The 18,314-nt window shown below is 41.7% G+C and overlaps 1 protein-coding gene and 1 long non-coding RNA gene across 22 annotated transcripts in view; one reads left to right on the forward strand and one right to left on the reverse strand.

Moving 5' to 3' along the window:
• Positions 1 to 18,314, reverse strand: part of BRIP1 (BRCA1 interacting DNA helicase 1) — a 225,737-nt gene that overhangs the window by 201,597 nt on the left and 5,826 nt on the right. For 20 of the 21 annotated variants that reach the window (XR_014520059.1, XR_014520060.1, XR_014520061.1 and 17 more), the window contains exons 3-6: positions 17,874 to 17,985; positions 15,137 to 15,325; positions 12,954 to 13,084; positions 10,944 to 11,069 (exon numbers count right to left, since the gene is read on the reverse strand). Coding sequence is in view for 12 of the 21 variants with exons in the window: in XM_083479765.1 (XP_083335891.1) it covers positions 10,944 to 11,069; positions 12,954 to 13,084; positions 15,137 to 15,325; positions 17,874 to 17,985 (558 nt within the window). In the remaining 9 variants the exon portion in view is untranslated. The remainder of the gene's footprint in view (positions 1 to 10,943; positions 11,070 to 12,953; positions 13,085 to 15,136; positions 15,326 to 17,873; positions 17,986 to 18,314) is intronic. The other variant, XM_083479766.1, reaches the window with a different exon arrangement.
• The window catches only part of LOC310695546, a 205,723-nt gene that overhangs the window by 32,581 nt on the left and 154,828 nt on the right, over positions 1 to 18,314 (forward strand). The window lies entirely within an intron of this gene.

Here is an 18,314-nt window from a genome sequence, read left to right on the forward strand (position 1 = left end):
GGGGGGGGGAGGCACCCCTGAAGACTCCCCAGCAGTAACAAAGCTCAAATGAATGCACTTTGAAATCACCTGTAAAGAGCCAGAAAAGACAAGTGGTCTACCTCTAAGTAGACATCATTCCATAGTTTTGAGGCAACTGATGCAAATGGCCTTGCACCCAGTTGTGCTGGCCTACCCGAGCTTTTTCAGTGTGTGGTGCACGTGTCTCCATCAGTGTCAACTTTCAAGAGGAGTTTGGAAACATTCCTGTTCACCCAGACATTTAATTGCTATTCCAGGTGATCCTGTTATCACTGGATGAAATAATGCTTTAAACTGTAATTTCTTTTATAATATTTTCAACTGAAACTGCTTTTAGATGTTTTTATATGTAACTGCTTTTAGAATGCTTTAACTGTTTTTAAAATGCTTCCACTTTGTTTTAAGACTGTGTATCTGTTTATCTCCCTGAGCTCCTTAAGGAGGAAGGTTGGGGTGTAAATTCAATAAATATGTTAAATTTTCATACATACATAAAGACATAATTATATTTGCGTGATGCCTTTCCAAAGTTCAAATCATGTTCAAGGCGGCTTAGGACATGAAAAAACACACACAACTGCAACAAAAAAAGAAGAAGTCATAAACAATAAATAAAACATCAAAAAACACACAACCAAGCTGAACAATTCCCACATAAATCATAAGATCTAAAATACTGATACAAAAACCCAACAGCAGCAACCCCAAACAAAAAAACCAACCCACTCTCTGGAACAGGAAGACAAGGCAGGGTCTAATTAAATGACCAAAGTTGGCATGACAGTCAATAAAGGGAAAAGAAATCAAATAATCAATAGGAAGTGCACAGGTACCCCACAAACTAAGATGCTATTTTACTCAGAACAGATTTATAGGAGCTCCTGAACTCCTGGAACAACAGCGGGGGGGGGGGGAGAAGGAGGTGAGGAAAACACATAAGGGATGATCCACAGAGTTCTAGGGCTTAATAATTTCCCACAGCATCAATACATGACCTCCAAAAGACAGGTAGATTCTCAGGATTGACCTCAAATGCAACCGAGTGCACTCCAATAAGAACAGAACAGTGAAAAAGCCCTGGTACAAAGGACCACAGTTCAAGCCTCTTAACAGGCATTTTTACCTGTTCACCTGCAGCAATTAAAAACATCTCTAAGTGATCAGGCATACTAGTTCTTTATTTTCCATGGATGTGCTGCAAACAACTAATACAAGTGTATGTGGGTAAGTGAGACAGCACAGGGTGAAATGTCGGCAAGCAACTTATTTTGCTTTCATCTGCAGGGCTGCCATAGTTTAAATATATAAAGATGTGCAGCTGAGCTGTGTTTACTGAACTACACCAATTGTGTTTGAAGTCTTGCTTTTACTAAGCTGCCAGTCATCAGTTACACACAAAGGTCTCTCCCTTTTTTAAAAAGAAAACAAAAAAACAAAAAGCACCCTTTTAAGATAAAAGGTCAGGCCCAAACAAAAAGCTCAGTGCCCTTTTACTGTTAAATATAAATGCAATTCTTTTCAAAAAGATTCCCCCACTCCATTCCCCCCCCTTACGCAACCTATGGTTTCTTTCAACTGAACAAATATGCTTTAATTGTTCCATTGGAAATACATGCCCTCTGGGTTAAGGACTAAGTAGGATCTCCAAAACCAACACATATGTATATTCAAAGGGCTCTATGCAAGGGCCTTGCTTCTGTAATGTGTTGTTAGCAGAAGGGAAAGAAAAACATCCGTTAAAAGGGCATATTGTCAGTGAACACCACAGCAGACACAATGCTCACCCACTGTGCATGATCAAAAGGTAATAAGAGCAAAAATTTACCCAGGCTACCTTTATCATGGCTCTTGCTTTTGTCTCCTTTCCCTGAGCTGCAAACCACACTGTAGAGTCACTGCCAGAAGCTCATTTCAACAGAAAGGGCAGAATGAGGTGAGCAGGTCGCTGAAAGATGTTAGGGGGGGGGGGAATCCCTCAAAATGTCTAGAAAGAAATTGCACTGTGTCACTTGGTGCAGTGTCTGAGTGAATACCATAAATCAGGGAGGGGAAAGCTGTGGCTTTGTGTGCTGTTGGACTGCACTCCAATCATCCATCACCAATTGGCCACACTTGCTGGGGTTGATGGAAGTTGAAACCGAACATCATCTTGGGGGTATCAGGTTCCCTGTCCCTGCAGTGAGCAGTAGAACACTTGCTGCACGTGCAAGGCCCCAGGTTCAATCCCTGGCACTCTCCAGATCAAGCTGGGAAATACTCCTATCTGAAGGCAATGCCAGGTAGCATAGACCAGGGTTGGGAAACCTGCAACACCTCCAGACATTGCGGGACATGTAGTCCATTATCTTCCATTAACCTGGTGTAGACAATGCTGGACTCGAGGGTGAAGGGTCATAGTTTCATGGCAGGGCCTCTGTTTTTCATGCAGGAAATCCCAGGCATCTCCAAGTAGAGCTGGGGAAAGACCTTGTCTGAAATCTTGGAGCACCCCTGTCAGTCAGTCTAAATAAGGCTGAGTTAGATGAACCAATGGTCTGACTCAGCTTCAGATTTTTCCTACATTTTATTGAAGCATAAAAAAATTCCTTCCAGTAGCACCTTAAAGACCAACTAAGTTAGTTCTTGGTATGAGCTTTCGTGTGCATGCACACTTCTTCAGATACCAGAAGCAGTGAGGGAGGGAATAAATGTGAAATGCTTATTTACTCTTTTCTTTTCTTTTTGTCATTCCATTCTATTCTCCCATTTTAGGAAGAGCCCAGCAGCTTTGGAATGCCCTCAGGATATTGTCTTCAAGTTAAGTACATGAGAACATGAGTCAACATACAAAAATAAAGTAAATGTTGTGACTAGGGGCAGTTTCACACATTACAAAAGAAATTCATGATACGGTCAGTCACAGGACACACCCACAGCTGCCTGACAAGCATGCCTGCATGACGCATGTGATTGCCAACACATTACCCATTTTATGAACAGAAAATTTAGGGGTACAGGGATTATTCAGACCACCTCCTTTTCTTTCTCCATGCCTGCAATGTTCCCTTCCTGCACTTCCGAGGGATGTGAGTACCCAATATCACACCAGCTGAATTCTGCCCTAATAGTGTGAAGCATTCCTTACAAAGAACTTCTCAATCGCAAATTTTAGTCGTGTAGAGCAGGGGTGAGCACACTTCAAGCTTGTAAGAGCTACCTTGTTTTTTCCTAGAACTCCCAAGATCTACACATTAGAGCCAAGTACAAAACAGGGCTTAGTAAGCAAGCTAGGCATGTGCTTTAAGCAAGGCACCTTCAAGTGTATTCCAGCCCATGAATTTGTTTTCAGTGTCTGAAAAACTGAGCTCTCAGCTCTTTCACAAAAGACCGACTCCTGATTCCTCCTGCTCCAGCAACACCCCTAATTTTGAGGTGGAGCTGAGGTTATTGCTAATTTTAAACCAGTGGGAGTTGGGAATCCTTGGTGATCTACTGCCAATCATTCAGAGATCTACCTTCTGCCCAGCCCTGGTTTAGAGTAGCAGTGGGTAGACTTCACACTTGTAGTATCTGAAGTCCATGATAGGGAGACACATGAAACTGCCTTATACTGAGTCAGACCATTGGTCCATCTATCTCAGTATTATCTAAACCGACTAGCGGTGGCTTGCCAGGGCTCCAGACATAGGGATATTAAAAGAGGCACCTTTAATCCAGTCTGGTATTGTTTTATTAAGAATATAAATAAATTAGACACAGAGGCCCTAAATAAACTAGCAAGGTATGCACCCACCAATTTTTTTGCTGCTAGGACTGGACATTGGAGATCAGTGACCAGTCTCTTGGTAGCTCTGTGCTGTACACTATGAAACTTGTTAAGAAAGACAAAATAAGCAGATTAAATGTCGAATTATTTATTTTTACCTACCTCTCATCTGTTGGTTATTTATGATTTGTAGCCCTGTCTTTTACAAAATTAATTTTTAAAAAAGAAAACCAACTTTTGGGCTTTAAGGCACTGAAATAGTTTTGAAGGATCAAGCTTTAGGCCCTGCCTACTCTACAGATTTAATATGGTTTGGTGCCGAGTTTCATTATCAAAAATCTATCCACCTAATTAAGTACAGTCAGTTTTTTTCCTCTTCTGGCTCTGTAGTACCAACCTGAAATAATCAAGCCCTTTATCTAAAAAGATGATTAAGAACTGGATTATAATTAACTTTTTCATTAGTTCAAGAGTCACTTTAAACAGATTTTGAAACCTGAGTCTTGTGAACTTTCACATTTTGAGCAGACAACGCGACTAGCTTATTATGCACATATTTTGGACATATAAGGTTCACAATACAGAATCTGCAAAGAAAGACAGTGGCCTCAAATTCTGACATTTTACAGGAAGATATGGTACATGTGTAACAGAGCAAGGTGTTCACCAAACTGGAGAGGGACACTAATCACACAATTATAAGGTTTGCAAAGCAGGCACACCCACACTCCTCCAACCCTTATTTTTACAGTCATACCTCGGTTTGCGAACGTGATCCATGCAGGAGGCACGTTTGCAACCTGCAGCGCCACGACTGCGCACGCGCCTGACGACATTTAGTGTTCCGGTATTTCCGGGTTCAGCGCGGTCCATAACCTGAAAACGCACAACCTGCAGTACTCGCAACCCAAGGTATGACTGTACTTCTCTGTGAGTCAGAACAAGAGAGTTCAGATGCCAAGAGAGCACTTTCTCTGTGGCAGCCCCTAAAAACTGTGGAACTCCTTCCCTACCAAAGTGTGTCTAGCACCAACATTTTGCCAGAAGCAGAAGATACACCTATTTATCCTGGCCTTGGTGCATAAGCTCAGGTATTTTTGTGGGACGCATCTCTTCTGTTTCATTTAACCTATATCAGGCACGTCCAACAGGTAGATCAAGTAGATCATGATCTACTAGTAGATCACTGGATGTCTGCGGTAGATCACTGCTCCCCCCAGAAGCTCAACAGCTTTGGCTCCACTAAAAAAAGCTCAACATTTTAGCCTGCAGCCCATAAAAATGGTGCCTCCCTTCTCCCTAAAAAAACTCAACAACTTTGACCTGAACCCCTAAAAAGGGGGTATATCTCTGCCAGTTTTTAACTCTGTGTGTAGATCGCAGTCTCTTGGGAGTTGGCCACCCCTGACCTATATTATTGCTGCTTTTGTCTGGAATTGTTTTATTTTTATAATTGCATAAACCACGGATATTGTAAACTAAAAAAACCCAAATATACTGTATTTTATTACATTAGAATTAGAAATCAATAGAAAATACAATATATAAAAAGAAGAAATGTAATGTAATTTAAAAAAAAAATCATACAGCATCGAGCACAATTGCAACAACTGGCAGAAAAATCATGAACTGGGCTGCCAAGGCTCCCCCTCAGCAATTTTCATGTCGTGTGAGGAGGGCATTTTGGGAACTGCTTGCATAAACTGTTTTAGTTGTTTTTTTAGTGTATGATATTATGTATCATATTGTTCAAACCCACCCTCTGACTTCATAGTGGAGGGCAGGTAAAAAATCAAATCAAATAGATAAGAGGCCCATTCTTCTTCACACCAATTTTTAAAAATAAGAGTTCTGAATGATCCAAAAATTACAGCCACACACAAGTCCAGCCCCTCTACAATTTCAAAAGTTCGATTTACCTAATAAATTGTTACAGTCAGGTTCATGAATGGAAACTGCCCTAATAAAACTTCCACTTCAAAGCAGAAACCGCTTTCTGCCACAGGTGGCAATTTTCCTTTACTCTTGCTCTATAATCCACAAGCTCATTTTAACAGGCTAAAGTGCTGCATACATAAATATCACTAAGTTGTGGTTTATTGTCTCTCTCTCTCTCTCTCTCTATATATATATATATAAAGAGAGAGAGAAACCTGTAGTTGGCTCAGCAATCATGGATTTCTGTTGTAATTCAGAAGAGAACTTGAAGTTTGATGTTGTTCAGGTTCTTTTTAAGCGTTTGCATCTGAAAACCAACAGTGCCCCCTGCTGGGCTCCAGAGTTCTTGACAATGAAATACCACAGAGTTTGGCAGATTTTAAATTCTACAAAGCTTTTCTGTACACTAATAAAAAATTATTGTGCACTAAAACAGGTATAGATCCTCTTCTTTTTAGCAAAAAAACTTTTTTTGTTAGTGATGAGCGCAATATAAATTTTAAATCCACTGAAATTAATGAGGATGAATGTTAGGTACATTAATTTCAATGGATCTAATTCTGAGTAAATCTGGTTGAATAGCAACCATTTGTCTAGTAAAGCTACAGTGGGAATGGTTGTTATTCCATCTGTGTGTGTACATGTACACACATACCCACCCATGCAGTGCAGTGAGGTGGTAGAATGGACTGAACCACTTTACAGAAAAATGATTCCCTGCAAATATTTTAAAGTCACCTTTAAGAGCAAAAGTCATCTTAGAGAGGCTTAGAAGATAAATCAGAGCACAACAAAACAATAAATAAAACCAGCAATGCTCAACAGAAGAGGAAGCCTAAAAATGTTAAAATCCAGTAACAAGATACAACAAAAAACATTAATCCAACAAGTACTCCTCAAAGAAAAACAGGTATGTCTTCAGAGCCTTTTGAATGTGCTGGTAATAATGGGGCTGCCAGACCCCAGATGCTAAAGCATTCCAGAGACATGGAGCTACTACAAATAAGGCCATCTCCAATCTCCTAGCGCCCACCAATCTAACTGCTGGCACAGCAGGCAGGTGAGATGGGCCTCCATTTCTGATCTTAAAAAACGGGAAGACTGATATAGGTGCAGCAGACTTTAGTAGCTTGGTTCCTAATCAATTAAGGCTTTAAAGCATAAAACTAGCACTTTAAAGGTTAAAGAAGCCAGGGAGGGAGCAAGAAGAGCCGAGGTGTTGTATAGTGTTGGACTAAGACGGGGGGAACCAGGGGTCAAATTCTGACTCAGTCATGAAGCTCTCACTGGAAGAATTTGGGCCAGGAGCGATCTCTTAGCCTAACCTACCTCACAGGGTTATTGCAAGGATAAAATGGGGAGTGGAGATAGCTGTTTTACATCACTGTGACTTATTGGAGGAAACAATCTAGATAGATGGATGGATAGATAGATAGATAGATAGATAGATAGATAGATAGATAGATAGATAGATAGATAGACAGACAGACAGACAGACAGACAGTTCAGGAGCCACTCATTCCGCCTTCCCAGAATGCTCTGCATTCCAATCAATACACCTACACTGTATTAAACAAAACAGATTTACGCAAGTGAGAGTTCAGTAGGTGTGTCATATATTATTAAAAGTTCATACATTGATTCACAGGGCCAGATTTTTCTGCTGACATGCTTTCAGTGAAGGGGAAAAAATCAATGGAGTTACCTTGGCAGACAATCTGACCCATTTGCATTTAATGGAATTTCAAAATTATTCAGTACTTAAAGAAACGGCTTTAACTTGGAACGCTATTTGAGCTCTGATTAATAAATCACTTAAAATTGTTTAAAAGATCTCCCGTCCCCAACTGGTTTTAAAAGCATACAAGATTCCACTGAAACGAGCATGAATATTACACAGTAATGTAGAAGAAAGGCCCCTTCCATTGCTTTCCATAACATCCAAGGCCACGGGCAGCATTTACACACCCAAGTCATGTAATTTGGTCACCAACGTTTTGGTGACTCTCGGCCAAACACCTGAGCTGTCTCCACTGAAAAGTATTACGTGCCCCAGCTGATTTTAGGATTCTAGATACCTTCAATTATTTATTTAAAGATTTATAAACCATGTTTTCATATGATTATATATATATATATATATATATATATATATATATATATATATGCACATCAGTAAAAGTTAGTTGGATAAAGAATCTCTGGTTTGAAAGGCCTGCCTGAATAGTAGTGTTTCTAGGAAGGCATCTAATAAGGAGCAGTGGTGGCTTCTGACAAATATCTGTTGGCATGTGGGAGTCAACAGGACCACCAAAAATGTCCCATTAGAAGATCTCAGAAATCAAGGCGGAGCATAAGAAACCAAGTGGTCCTTAAGGTGCTTTGGGCCCAAGTTGTTCAGGGCTTTGTGAAGTAACACAAGAACTTTGAACTTGGTCCAGTAGCAAACTGGTAACCACTGGCAACAGAGTGGCATGCTGCCAGTAGCCTGGTCCTGTGAGCAGTCTGGCTGCTGCCTTCTGCATTAGCTGCATCTTCTGGACCAGACACAAGATGGAGGTTTTATCTGTGCTTGCATACCTGCAACTGCTTATTCCCACATGCAAGGCACCACTTAGTGTCAAAGACAAAGAAACATGCATGAACTGGCCTTCACAGTTTCAAAAACAACTCATTGTTTTGGGTTCCGCACCTGTAGAGAAAACCTTTCAAAGAATCTGAGGTAGTCCAAACATAACATTGAACCACAGCTTGTAGAATTCAGCTTCCTGGGAATCTCAGCTCTGACTGGTTAAAAAACTTTCTTTTGCCCTTACGACTGAGAATATATGTTTGAAAAATTGACTGCATGCAGATGTGACACTGAACTACAGTCAGCAGGGTGTGAATGAGTCCAGCCTCTTATTGGGCTCGCCCCTACTTTCACATTACTTTTCATTAACCAGTTAGTTGCGTTTTTCTGTAGTTTGTGCGTTAGCTGTGGCTGGTGTCAAGCAAGCCAACTTCAAATAGTGGTTTTTGACGCTGGCACATTTAAAGGAACCATAGTTAATAGTTTTGGCAAGCTGCCATTGGCCAAAAACTATAAGCAAAACTCGCAGCCCAAACTTGCTGGAGAAAGAAGGAGGGGAGAGAATGCAAACCTTGGAGAAGGCTAGCCTTGTTTACGTCTGGTTAAACCACAGTTTAGTAGGATATCCAAACGTATTTTGCGTGTAGCTAATGCCTAGTAGAAGCCAGTGTGGCTCCTAGACAAGATTCTCAGCAGACAAGGGTTGGGCCTTCAGTGTTCTCCATGGTTTGGTGCGATTTACCCAAGCCTTAGTGACACATGCACTTGTACACATCATCCTTTATTCACATGTGGTGATTTCCTCCCTCCTTTTCTGCTGTGAGGTAAACTATGGTTTGCCATTTTGTCTGAACAAGAAGAGATTTTTTTTATTTTTTTAAGAAATAGTTGATTTTTTTGTTTCACTTCAAAGCTTGGATGAGAGCCTGGGCTGTTGTACATTCCAAAGGGACAGGGTTTATCTGAAGTCACTACTTGTGAAGCAATTTTGCTGAAGGAATCCCTATTGATTTCCCATAACCCTCAACTCCACTAAAGAAGGACGCTAACTATAGAAGCAACTTAATTGTGCAGTCACTGATTTTCAGTTAGACACTTACAACAGCAACAATGAAAATCAATACAAGTTGTCCAACTTATTAAGTCATTGTGGCAGCTGAGGTCATTAACTCACAGCACACACAAAAAGTAAGTACTTACTCGTGTCAGTAATAGTCCATGCGCTTGTTTAGCTGTTCCTATCATCCCTTCAAGAGGAGTCGTAAAACGAGCCAGCCCAGGCAAAGAACCAAATTAGCCACATGCCTGGGGTACAAAAATCCCTGGGCCACCTTTTTGAAACATACTTTTTAAAAAAGAGACAGCATGAAGAATGTGTTCAGAGGCAGCATTTTACAAGTGCTGTGAACTGAGTTTTGACATAACATAAAAAACTGGCAAAAATAAGCCAGGAAATCCTGAACTGTCCACAGTGAATGCCTCAAGCGCCCCAATACATAAATAAATAAAACTGAGAGGTTCTGTGAGTCTATTACCCACTGACAAAATAGGCTGCCCACTACATCTTTGCCAGAACCAGCATTTTGCTCTACATCTATCCAATAGTCTTTTCAGGGGGTAAGCTATTTCCTCCCATCTCTACAGCAGGAGCAACTGAAATACTGAATTTCTCTCTCAATACAGTGCACCTAAGAATTACTTGACATCAGAAAAGGCTGCCTATTGTATCTCTGCATGAGTCACTGCACTGGGATTGCCTTCTTCCAAGTAGGAGGCGCACACAGACTGATTCACAGAAAGAGGTTGGGCATTTTTCAGAGTTGGCAATCACTTACTCATAACTGCTCTTTTTTTATAAAAAAAAATAATATTTATAGATTTCCCTTCCTCAAAAGAGCTGAAGGGGGTGTCTATCAAAATACAGCAAACTAAAAAACATTATAACAAATCATTAAAACAGATAGAAAGTTTACTCCTGAGCAGCTATTATCAGACTGCAAAAGCCTGGGTAAATAAAAAGGTGTCCAACTGATGTTCGAAAGCCAGCAACATGGGAGACAGACACAGCTCTAGGGGGAGAATGTTCTTAAAGTAAACCTCCTGGGGGTACAAGAGCAAAGGATCCATCCACTTTTATTTTTGAGCCAAACCGTGTTTCCACTATTAGAAGGCTGGGCGACACTGTGGCAAGTGAACAACAACAGCAAGTGGTTCAGAGTATGAAAGAAACATGGCAATACAAAAGTGGCAATTCTCTCTCATTATATTCATTCAACATAAAACGGTTCTCAAATAACATTCAGGTGATATACACCACTATATAACCTCCACAAGAAGAAATGTCGACTATGAAATGCTAGAAAGAAAAAGGATACTTTCTTCAAAACAAAACTGTACATACTATAAACATCCAGAGGCCAGAAAAACTGACATAAAAGAGCATAGGAGAGAGATGCAAACTCTAAAGCAGGGGATGCCTTGAATACCAAGCCTGCCAAGGTCATTGTTGGAGTAAGAGCCTCTTAATGTTAAAGCACGAGAAGGAGCAGGAGCAGGTGGAAAGGGAGCTACAGGTGGGCCAGCTAGAACACCTGGGTTTCCATGCTCAACTATTCTGCAACAACATAATTGGTCTTTGCTTCTTGAATCCAGAGCTACCATACTTACTGTTTTGAGAGAGAAAGGGGCCGATTTTTCAGAGCACACAGTCAATTCCCCATTTTTCTGCTGCCGGTAAACCTCCAGAGCATCAACCAATTGGGTTCCTTGGGACAGCCGGTGCCGTTTCCTTGCCTGTAAGGAACACCCAACATGCCTATAAAACTCAGGTAGGAGGCACAATGTCTCCTTTTAACCCAGCGGCTTTTCAAAAGTTCCTACATTGATGGGATTCCTTTCCCCACAACCGGTCTGTCATGGACACTGAAAAGTATTCTAGGCATTTGCTAGAGGACAAAGAGTTCACCTAGGAAAGTGGCCAGGCCAGCTGGATGTTAGCATGGTCCTGTATCAGAAGAATCCGCCCTAGAATGTAACTGAAACTCCATAATGAGGAAGACATGAGTCAGACTACTGGCGTGTCTAGTTTGCTATTGTCTCTGCCATTTCGGTCTTAAATTGCTGAGCTAGGACCCAACTATTGCAGGCGTGGGGAATTCGGGCACAGGGGCCAAATGCACACTCCAGGCTTCTCTATCTAGCCCTTGGGACTCCCCTGAAGCCACACACCCCTCTCCCAGACCATAACACACCCCAGCCCTGCTATTGTGTCCTTTTTGCCTGGCTGGAACATGTCCTTTAACTGTGATCATGCTTAGTAGTTGCATGGATGGCTGTATTTGTAGAAAAACCTTTGAGTGGCTGGAATGTCATCTACTCTGCAAGAAAATCCATCTTGCCCCATAAGTTTCGGCCTCTGTTCCTTTCCATCCTCAAGAAAGTGCCCACAAAGTGCCCCAGTTTTTTGCCAATTCTGTCCTAGCTATGATGAACCTACATTCTAACACAGCTACAGTTTAAGATGTTCGGGGAATAGAAAGGCTGCATGCTTTAACCAGGAAGATCAGGGATGAGGAATTTCTGTGGCCCTCCAAATGTTGCTGAGCTACAACTCCCATCACCCCCAGCAAAGAGGGACAATAGGGATAATGAGAGTTGTAGATCAGCAGTATCTGGAGGAAAAAAATATAAACTAAATTTTACATCAACTGAATTTTAGATTAACAGAAATTCTAATTGTTGCGAGTCAAATGGAACAACATTTTAAAACCATTTTAGCTCTGGTGTTGTAACAAGGCATGCAAAACATAATAAAGATGGCCTGCCCTTCCAAAATGACTAGCAGGTTTCATTCATTTTATGTCCAGTTATCGCACAGTTTCTCCAGTATCTCAGAAAATTTCAGTGATATGCATTTGTCTTTACATTTAGTCAGTTGATTAAAAGGCAGACGAACGCAAACACTTTTTTAAAAAATCAGCGGACAGCCCTCAAATAAAGCACTTTAATTTTAAGATATGCCTGTAATTAATCCTGCCTTGTAAATAAGTTTCCAAAAGTTAATAGCCTATTTTTTAAAAACCAAATTATTAGCCCATTGGGCACTGACAGGGGGAGAACATATAATTGAATTTAAATGCTGAGAACAGAAGAAACAGCTTCTCTCCTCATTTCTTTGAAAGGTACAAAGGAGAAACGGAGGGCCCATCTACACTTCCACTAGGAAGAATGGGTTCAAGTGGTTTTCTGCTAATCCCATGCTTTTTGGACACAGTTTTCAGCAGTTTTCTGTTTGCCCAACTGCTTTGCTGGGGAAAACCCAATCTTTAGCGCTGAACTGCAGCAAGTGTCAAAAGGATTGTGTTTTCCTGGAGGAAAGTAATGGGACAAGCGTAAGTCTGGATCAACCCTGTATGTTCCATCCGTCCTCCGCAAACCTGCTCATTCATCTGCATGCAATTCCTGGTCACTGCAAGCAACCAGACTAGTGCTTAAATACAAGGCTGAACTAATAGCAGCCTTCTGTGGGAGAAATGGGGGGGCGGGGGGAGAGCAATCAACAGTCTGGTTTGGGTTGTGGCTCGTCCTACTAATCTGTACATTTTTAATTGACGTGCTGATCCATAACTGGACTGATGGAAACCTGAATTAATTTTGCTAGCAGCAAACTTTACTCACCTGCTGGTCTGTTTCTAATGAACGAATCCTTTTCCTATCTACTATAAAATCATCATCTCCAGCTTCATGCAAAGACGCCTGCTTCTTTGCAGATAGTTTGGAAGCGAGTGTGGTTCTTGAGATCTCATCTGCTATGGCAACATATAAAATAGAAAATCGCTATTATTTAGCCATTGTAGAAAAAACAAATCACAACAAACATGGCAAGAATAAAACAGTGCCACCAGCTCCCCACATTATAACAAAAACAGCACATTAGAAAAGAAGTGAAATGCTAATGTTTATAATTGAACTCATTATTATAACCCAAAGCTAGCAAACTCCTCTGCTGGTCAGCAGAAAAATCAGTATGACCTCCCCTTCCCCAACTGCTTTGTTATGAATTTCTAGCTCCATCTGCACAATACATTTAAAGCAGAATCATACCACTATCAGACCCCTAATACACCTTGTAGAGCTACCATTTGCAGAGTGGTTTAATAGTCAATCCCTCATCTCAGAGAAGGTGTGAACTGTAGCTCTGTGAGAGGAATTGGAGCCTCCTAACAACTCTCAGCACCCTTAACAAGTTGTAGTTCCCAGGCTTCTTTGGGGAAGCCATGGATGTTTAAAAAGGTATGATGATGCTTTAAATGTGTAGTGCAGATGAGGCCTCTGTCTTAGGCAGTATTCACCGACTCTGCTGCAGCACTGTGTGTTCCAAGGTTTCCACAGCTGGCTGACCACATTGACACGTGCTGCTCCAAAGGGATCCTTCTGATTTGTCCTAATATCACTGAATAGATGCTGGAGAAAAAACTATTCTTTATTGAATCTTATAAAAACCTTTTCCAACAAAATCTGGAAGCCAAAATAAAAGATAAAACAGCCCTTCAATCCAACATTTTTCATGTCTCTGCTGTAACATTCGCAGCTCCTAATGTAGCAGAGGGGAATCACTGGCCCATAGGTCCAATTAGGCTCACCAAGCCCCTCCATCCCATTTGGCCACAGGGCCAAGCCACACCCAGCTACCACCTATCACAGGGTTCCCCAAACTTGGGTCTCCAGCTGTTTTTGGACTACAATGCCCATCAACCCTGACCACTGGTTCTGCTAGCTAGGGATGATGCGAGCTGTAGTCCAAAAACAGCTGGAGACCTATGTTTGGGAAACACTGACCTAACATCAGGTATGGGACAGGCAAAGTCACAGCTGCAAACAGTGCCAAATAAAAGTATGGAACTTCTACAAGTTCCAGATCAGAGTCATTCTGCACTTTCAAGAAATAGGTCCTACACTTTGAAACTCCCTGCCCATTGCTATTAGGTAGGCACCTTGATGTATTTTTTTGTGCCTGCTAAAAACTATTTTGTTCCAGCAAGCCTATCCACACATGTAATTTCAGCAGACTGTTTATTTTAAACTTCTTAAATGTCTTATGTTTTAATAAGGGTATATTTATTAAGTAAACAAACACAAGTAATGGCTTAAAAAGAGCCATTTTTATTTGTAGCCCCAGTTTTACCTTTGCTTCGCTCCCTATCATGCAGCTTGTGGAATGAACTAAAGATATTTAGGAGTTTCTGAGTGTCTCAGACTCCTTCCAAAAACGGTGACAAGGAAAGGTGTCAAATGCAAAAGGCACACTTCCAACAGTTTCTGTGCTAATTTATTTTTCCTACAGCTGACTTCAGCTGACTGGCAGGGGGGTCTGCCCTGCCCACCTGTCAATGCAGCCTGCAAAGGGTTGTGTTATTTTCAAATCCTATCCTCCAGCCAAAAGTGGTTCCTTACAGGGGTCCTAATGCAACAGTTCTGATATTACTGCCCTTCATCTGAGGATCACAGGGCAGCTTACAATATAAAAACACAAAAGTTCATAACCTAGAAATAAATGAAAACAATAACACACACATACGGTTCAAAAGACCATGGTGCCCTGATTCCTATCCCCCCTCGAACGAAATTGTGAATTGAACCTCAGAAGATACTAACCCATATGTCGTGTTACTAACACATCTGACCAATAATCCCAACTTCTCCTTTTAAGGCCACCAACTATTGTAAAGCTTCCTGACCTAATTGCCTGGATGCTATATCTTACAATGGGTCTTTGTAAGCTCACCCTTGAAGGACATCAATACTGCAAGTGCCCTTCTAAGCAGTTTAAGAAACTTTCCAATAAGTGGTTTGACAATTACCTTTGTTTCTTGACTTGGTTCCACTTTTCACGGGTGTCACTGTTCCATTGTTGGTGAAGGAACAAGATGCGTCTTGGCTCACCGCTACACTGTTCTGGGCCTGAGCTGCATGACAGCGACAGCCGCATGGCAGCAAGGTCTCTGGCTTCTTGCATTCCTTTGAACATGGTAAGTCATCAAGTGGTTTGTCTGAAGAACAAATAGGGGAATATTATTTACCCACCAAGAAGTGTTCCAGGAGAGAGGGCTCATGGTGTCATTTGCATGCCGTGACACAGAAAGGTGTGTGTTGGGAACAGTTTACATCAGAAAAGTTTCCAATGCCACAGAGCAGCGGTGGGCAACATGAGACCCTGGAGCCAAATGCCTGCCAGGCCTGCCTATTTAGCCCTTGGGAGTTTCCCAGTCTACTCACACTCTGTCCACCAGCTACATCCCTAATAGGCCCTGCTTCACACCCTCCTTGAGTGCTTTTGCTGAGCAGGAATGTATCCTTGATTTGTAATAGTGCTTCTTGCTTGCCTGGATGGAGAGATATATGTGGTGTGGGCATATATATGCAGAAACCTCTGACTTTCCTCCCCCCCTCCAGGTTAAGAGACACACCAGATGCTGCACCACTGGCATATCACACACACCCTGAAGCTTGCCCATGAGGGAACACAGTCCTCAAGCTCAGAAAAGTTCCTCGGCCCAATCTTACAAAATTATCTAATTTAGCATGCTTATTTTACTTGTATTTAGGTGGAATCTAGATATAAAAACCACTTTAGAAATGCTTTTTTTAAAAAAGCGTTAAAAAAATACATTGAGTTTCCCATAGGGCTCACCATCACCATCTAGTGCCACATTGTATATTGCACTTAAAACACACTTGGTAATCACAGCTTTAAAAAAAACAGTACCCCAAGATGATTTTTTGCCCCAACCATAGCTGTCAACTTTCCCCTTTTCTTGCAAGGAATCCTATTCGGAATAAGGGAATTTCCCTTAAAAAAAGGGAAACGTTGACAGCTATGGCCCCAACCCAAATTTGACCTGAAATATTGTGGGGAATTAAAGTACACTTAATGTAATTTTATTATGTAGATTTTATTTTACTAGAACTTTAATTTAAAGACAATAGTATGTACCTCCCTTACACCAATTAAAATTGAGTGCGGGGGCGTGTGGGGGAGCACAAAGGTCGTCAGAACTGTTGACAGGCAAATACATTTTAGAAACCCAAAGAACTGTGCTGACTTTCATACTTGTTATGGATAAATCCCCTGAAAAATATGAACTTCAAATTCAAAACTACCAAGTTAGCCTAATACAGTATTTGTTATTGGCAAGCATTCATTGTTACTAATGATTTTCTTTTCCCAGCAGAAAAAATCACTGATGTGGCCATTATTATCACCACATTGGTGGGTTTGGGGAGCTTATCCAGGAATGCTTTGATTTGCAAACCCCTCTGGGATTTTTAAATTTAAAATTAAGCTCAGTATATAAATAAATAAAGTGTGTTTTAATGTTCCCAAGCTGAGCAGACATAGGATAAGGCGGCCATTCTGCTGGTGCAGCAACAATGCATCTACTACATCAGGACAGATAAAAGAAAGTGCTTCTTTTTACAGCAACATAGTTAAATTATGGAACGTGCTCCCACAGTAGGCAGTGGCGGCCACCAGCTTAGAGGGTTTTAAAAGAGGCCTGGACCAATCCATGGCTATGAATGGCTACTAGCCATCATGGCTATGCTCTGCCTCCATGGTCAGAAGCAGTAATGTTTCCGAATACCAGTCACTGGAAACCACTTGGATCCTGGTTGCAGGCTTCCCACAGGTAGCTGGTTTGCCACTGTGAAAACCAGATGCTGGTCTAGATGAGCCACTGGCTTGATCCAGCAGGCTCCTCTTAGGCTCACATTTCACCCCACCCCAGCATACCTGGGCTCTGCCCATCAGTGAGCTCAAATTCGAAATAATCGAAGATGAATTAGGTGGCAGCTCTAGTTATCAAGCAATGAGAATCCAGTAAGGTAACATGCCCAGACTGGACCAGAGTCATGCACTGGGGTGAGCTCAGACCTTACTCAACCTCCTCATCCTTGGAAGGCGGAGCTGCTTTTCCCTCGGATCGTAATTCCTTTTGTGCCCAGGGACCCCACTGTCCTCCTGAATTGTATGCTAAACATTGCAGCAGAACTCAATAATGAATAAATGACAGTCAACAGCTACTTGAATAATTTACAGACACAGGAAAAAAGACATCTTCCAGCCAACTGGGCCACATAATTTCAGGCAGCCGACTATGCATTTCCTATGAACAGGGTGACCAGAGGCAAAGGAACATGGGGAGATCCCAATGCAGATTCAGACCATTGGTCCATCTATCTCGGTATTGTCTACACTGACTGGCAGCAGCTCTCCAGGATTTCAGGCAGGGAGTCTCTCCCAGCCCTACCTGGAGATTCCAGGGATTGAACCTGGGATCTCCCACATGCATAGCAGATGTTCTATGGGTCTTCCCCTCCAAAAAAGGCCAGGATGGCACCTGTACCTTTGAGTAAAAGAGGAATTTTCAGCATGAGTTGTTACAGAGGGGTAAAAAAGCCCCATCCTCCCTTGCCCTCAAACACCTTCAAATGCCCTGATGATCAAATACTGTCGCCTTTCTAAAATAAGCACAGCCATGCAGACGGGCCTCTCTAGGGAAAAGACTCCAAAAGCTGAGACTCTACTAAATGGCTTACCGTAAAGTGACTGTTGCCATGACAATGCAGAGCAAAGCAACGCCAGGCTTTTCCCGCTTCCAGTAGGACTCTCCAACAGGCAGTGCTGCTTGGAGTTGAGCCCCTTCACAATCTGTGAGTAAATAAATATAATAAGCACAGAGGGGTTGTAAATCATCTTGAGTGAATGATATTTGTGCAGTAACATTTATTTTAAAATAATATCATCTGAAATATCCAGCACATCCTAAGAAAATATTTGCTCGTTCTGGAGGAAACTATTAGGTTGCAGAGGGGTATGTTTTGTAGGTTCTGATAGTTGCTTCAATAAACCATAGTTCAAACTAACTGCAGTTCCCAGTACTGATGTTAACAACTGTGGTCAGTTTGCTAGGACACTAAGGAGCAGAGAGGAGTGGGGAACCAAAAACTCCAGTAGCTTTTTCACACCCTGTTTCAGAG

The sequence above is a fragment of the Podarcis liolepis genome (genome assembly GCF_965112155.1).
Source record: "Podarcis liolepis genome assembly, chromosome: 16".
NCBI classification, from domain to species: Eukaryota; Metazoa; Chordata; class Lepidosauria; order Squamata; family Lacertidae; genus Podarcis; species Podarcis liolepis.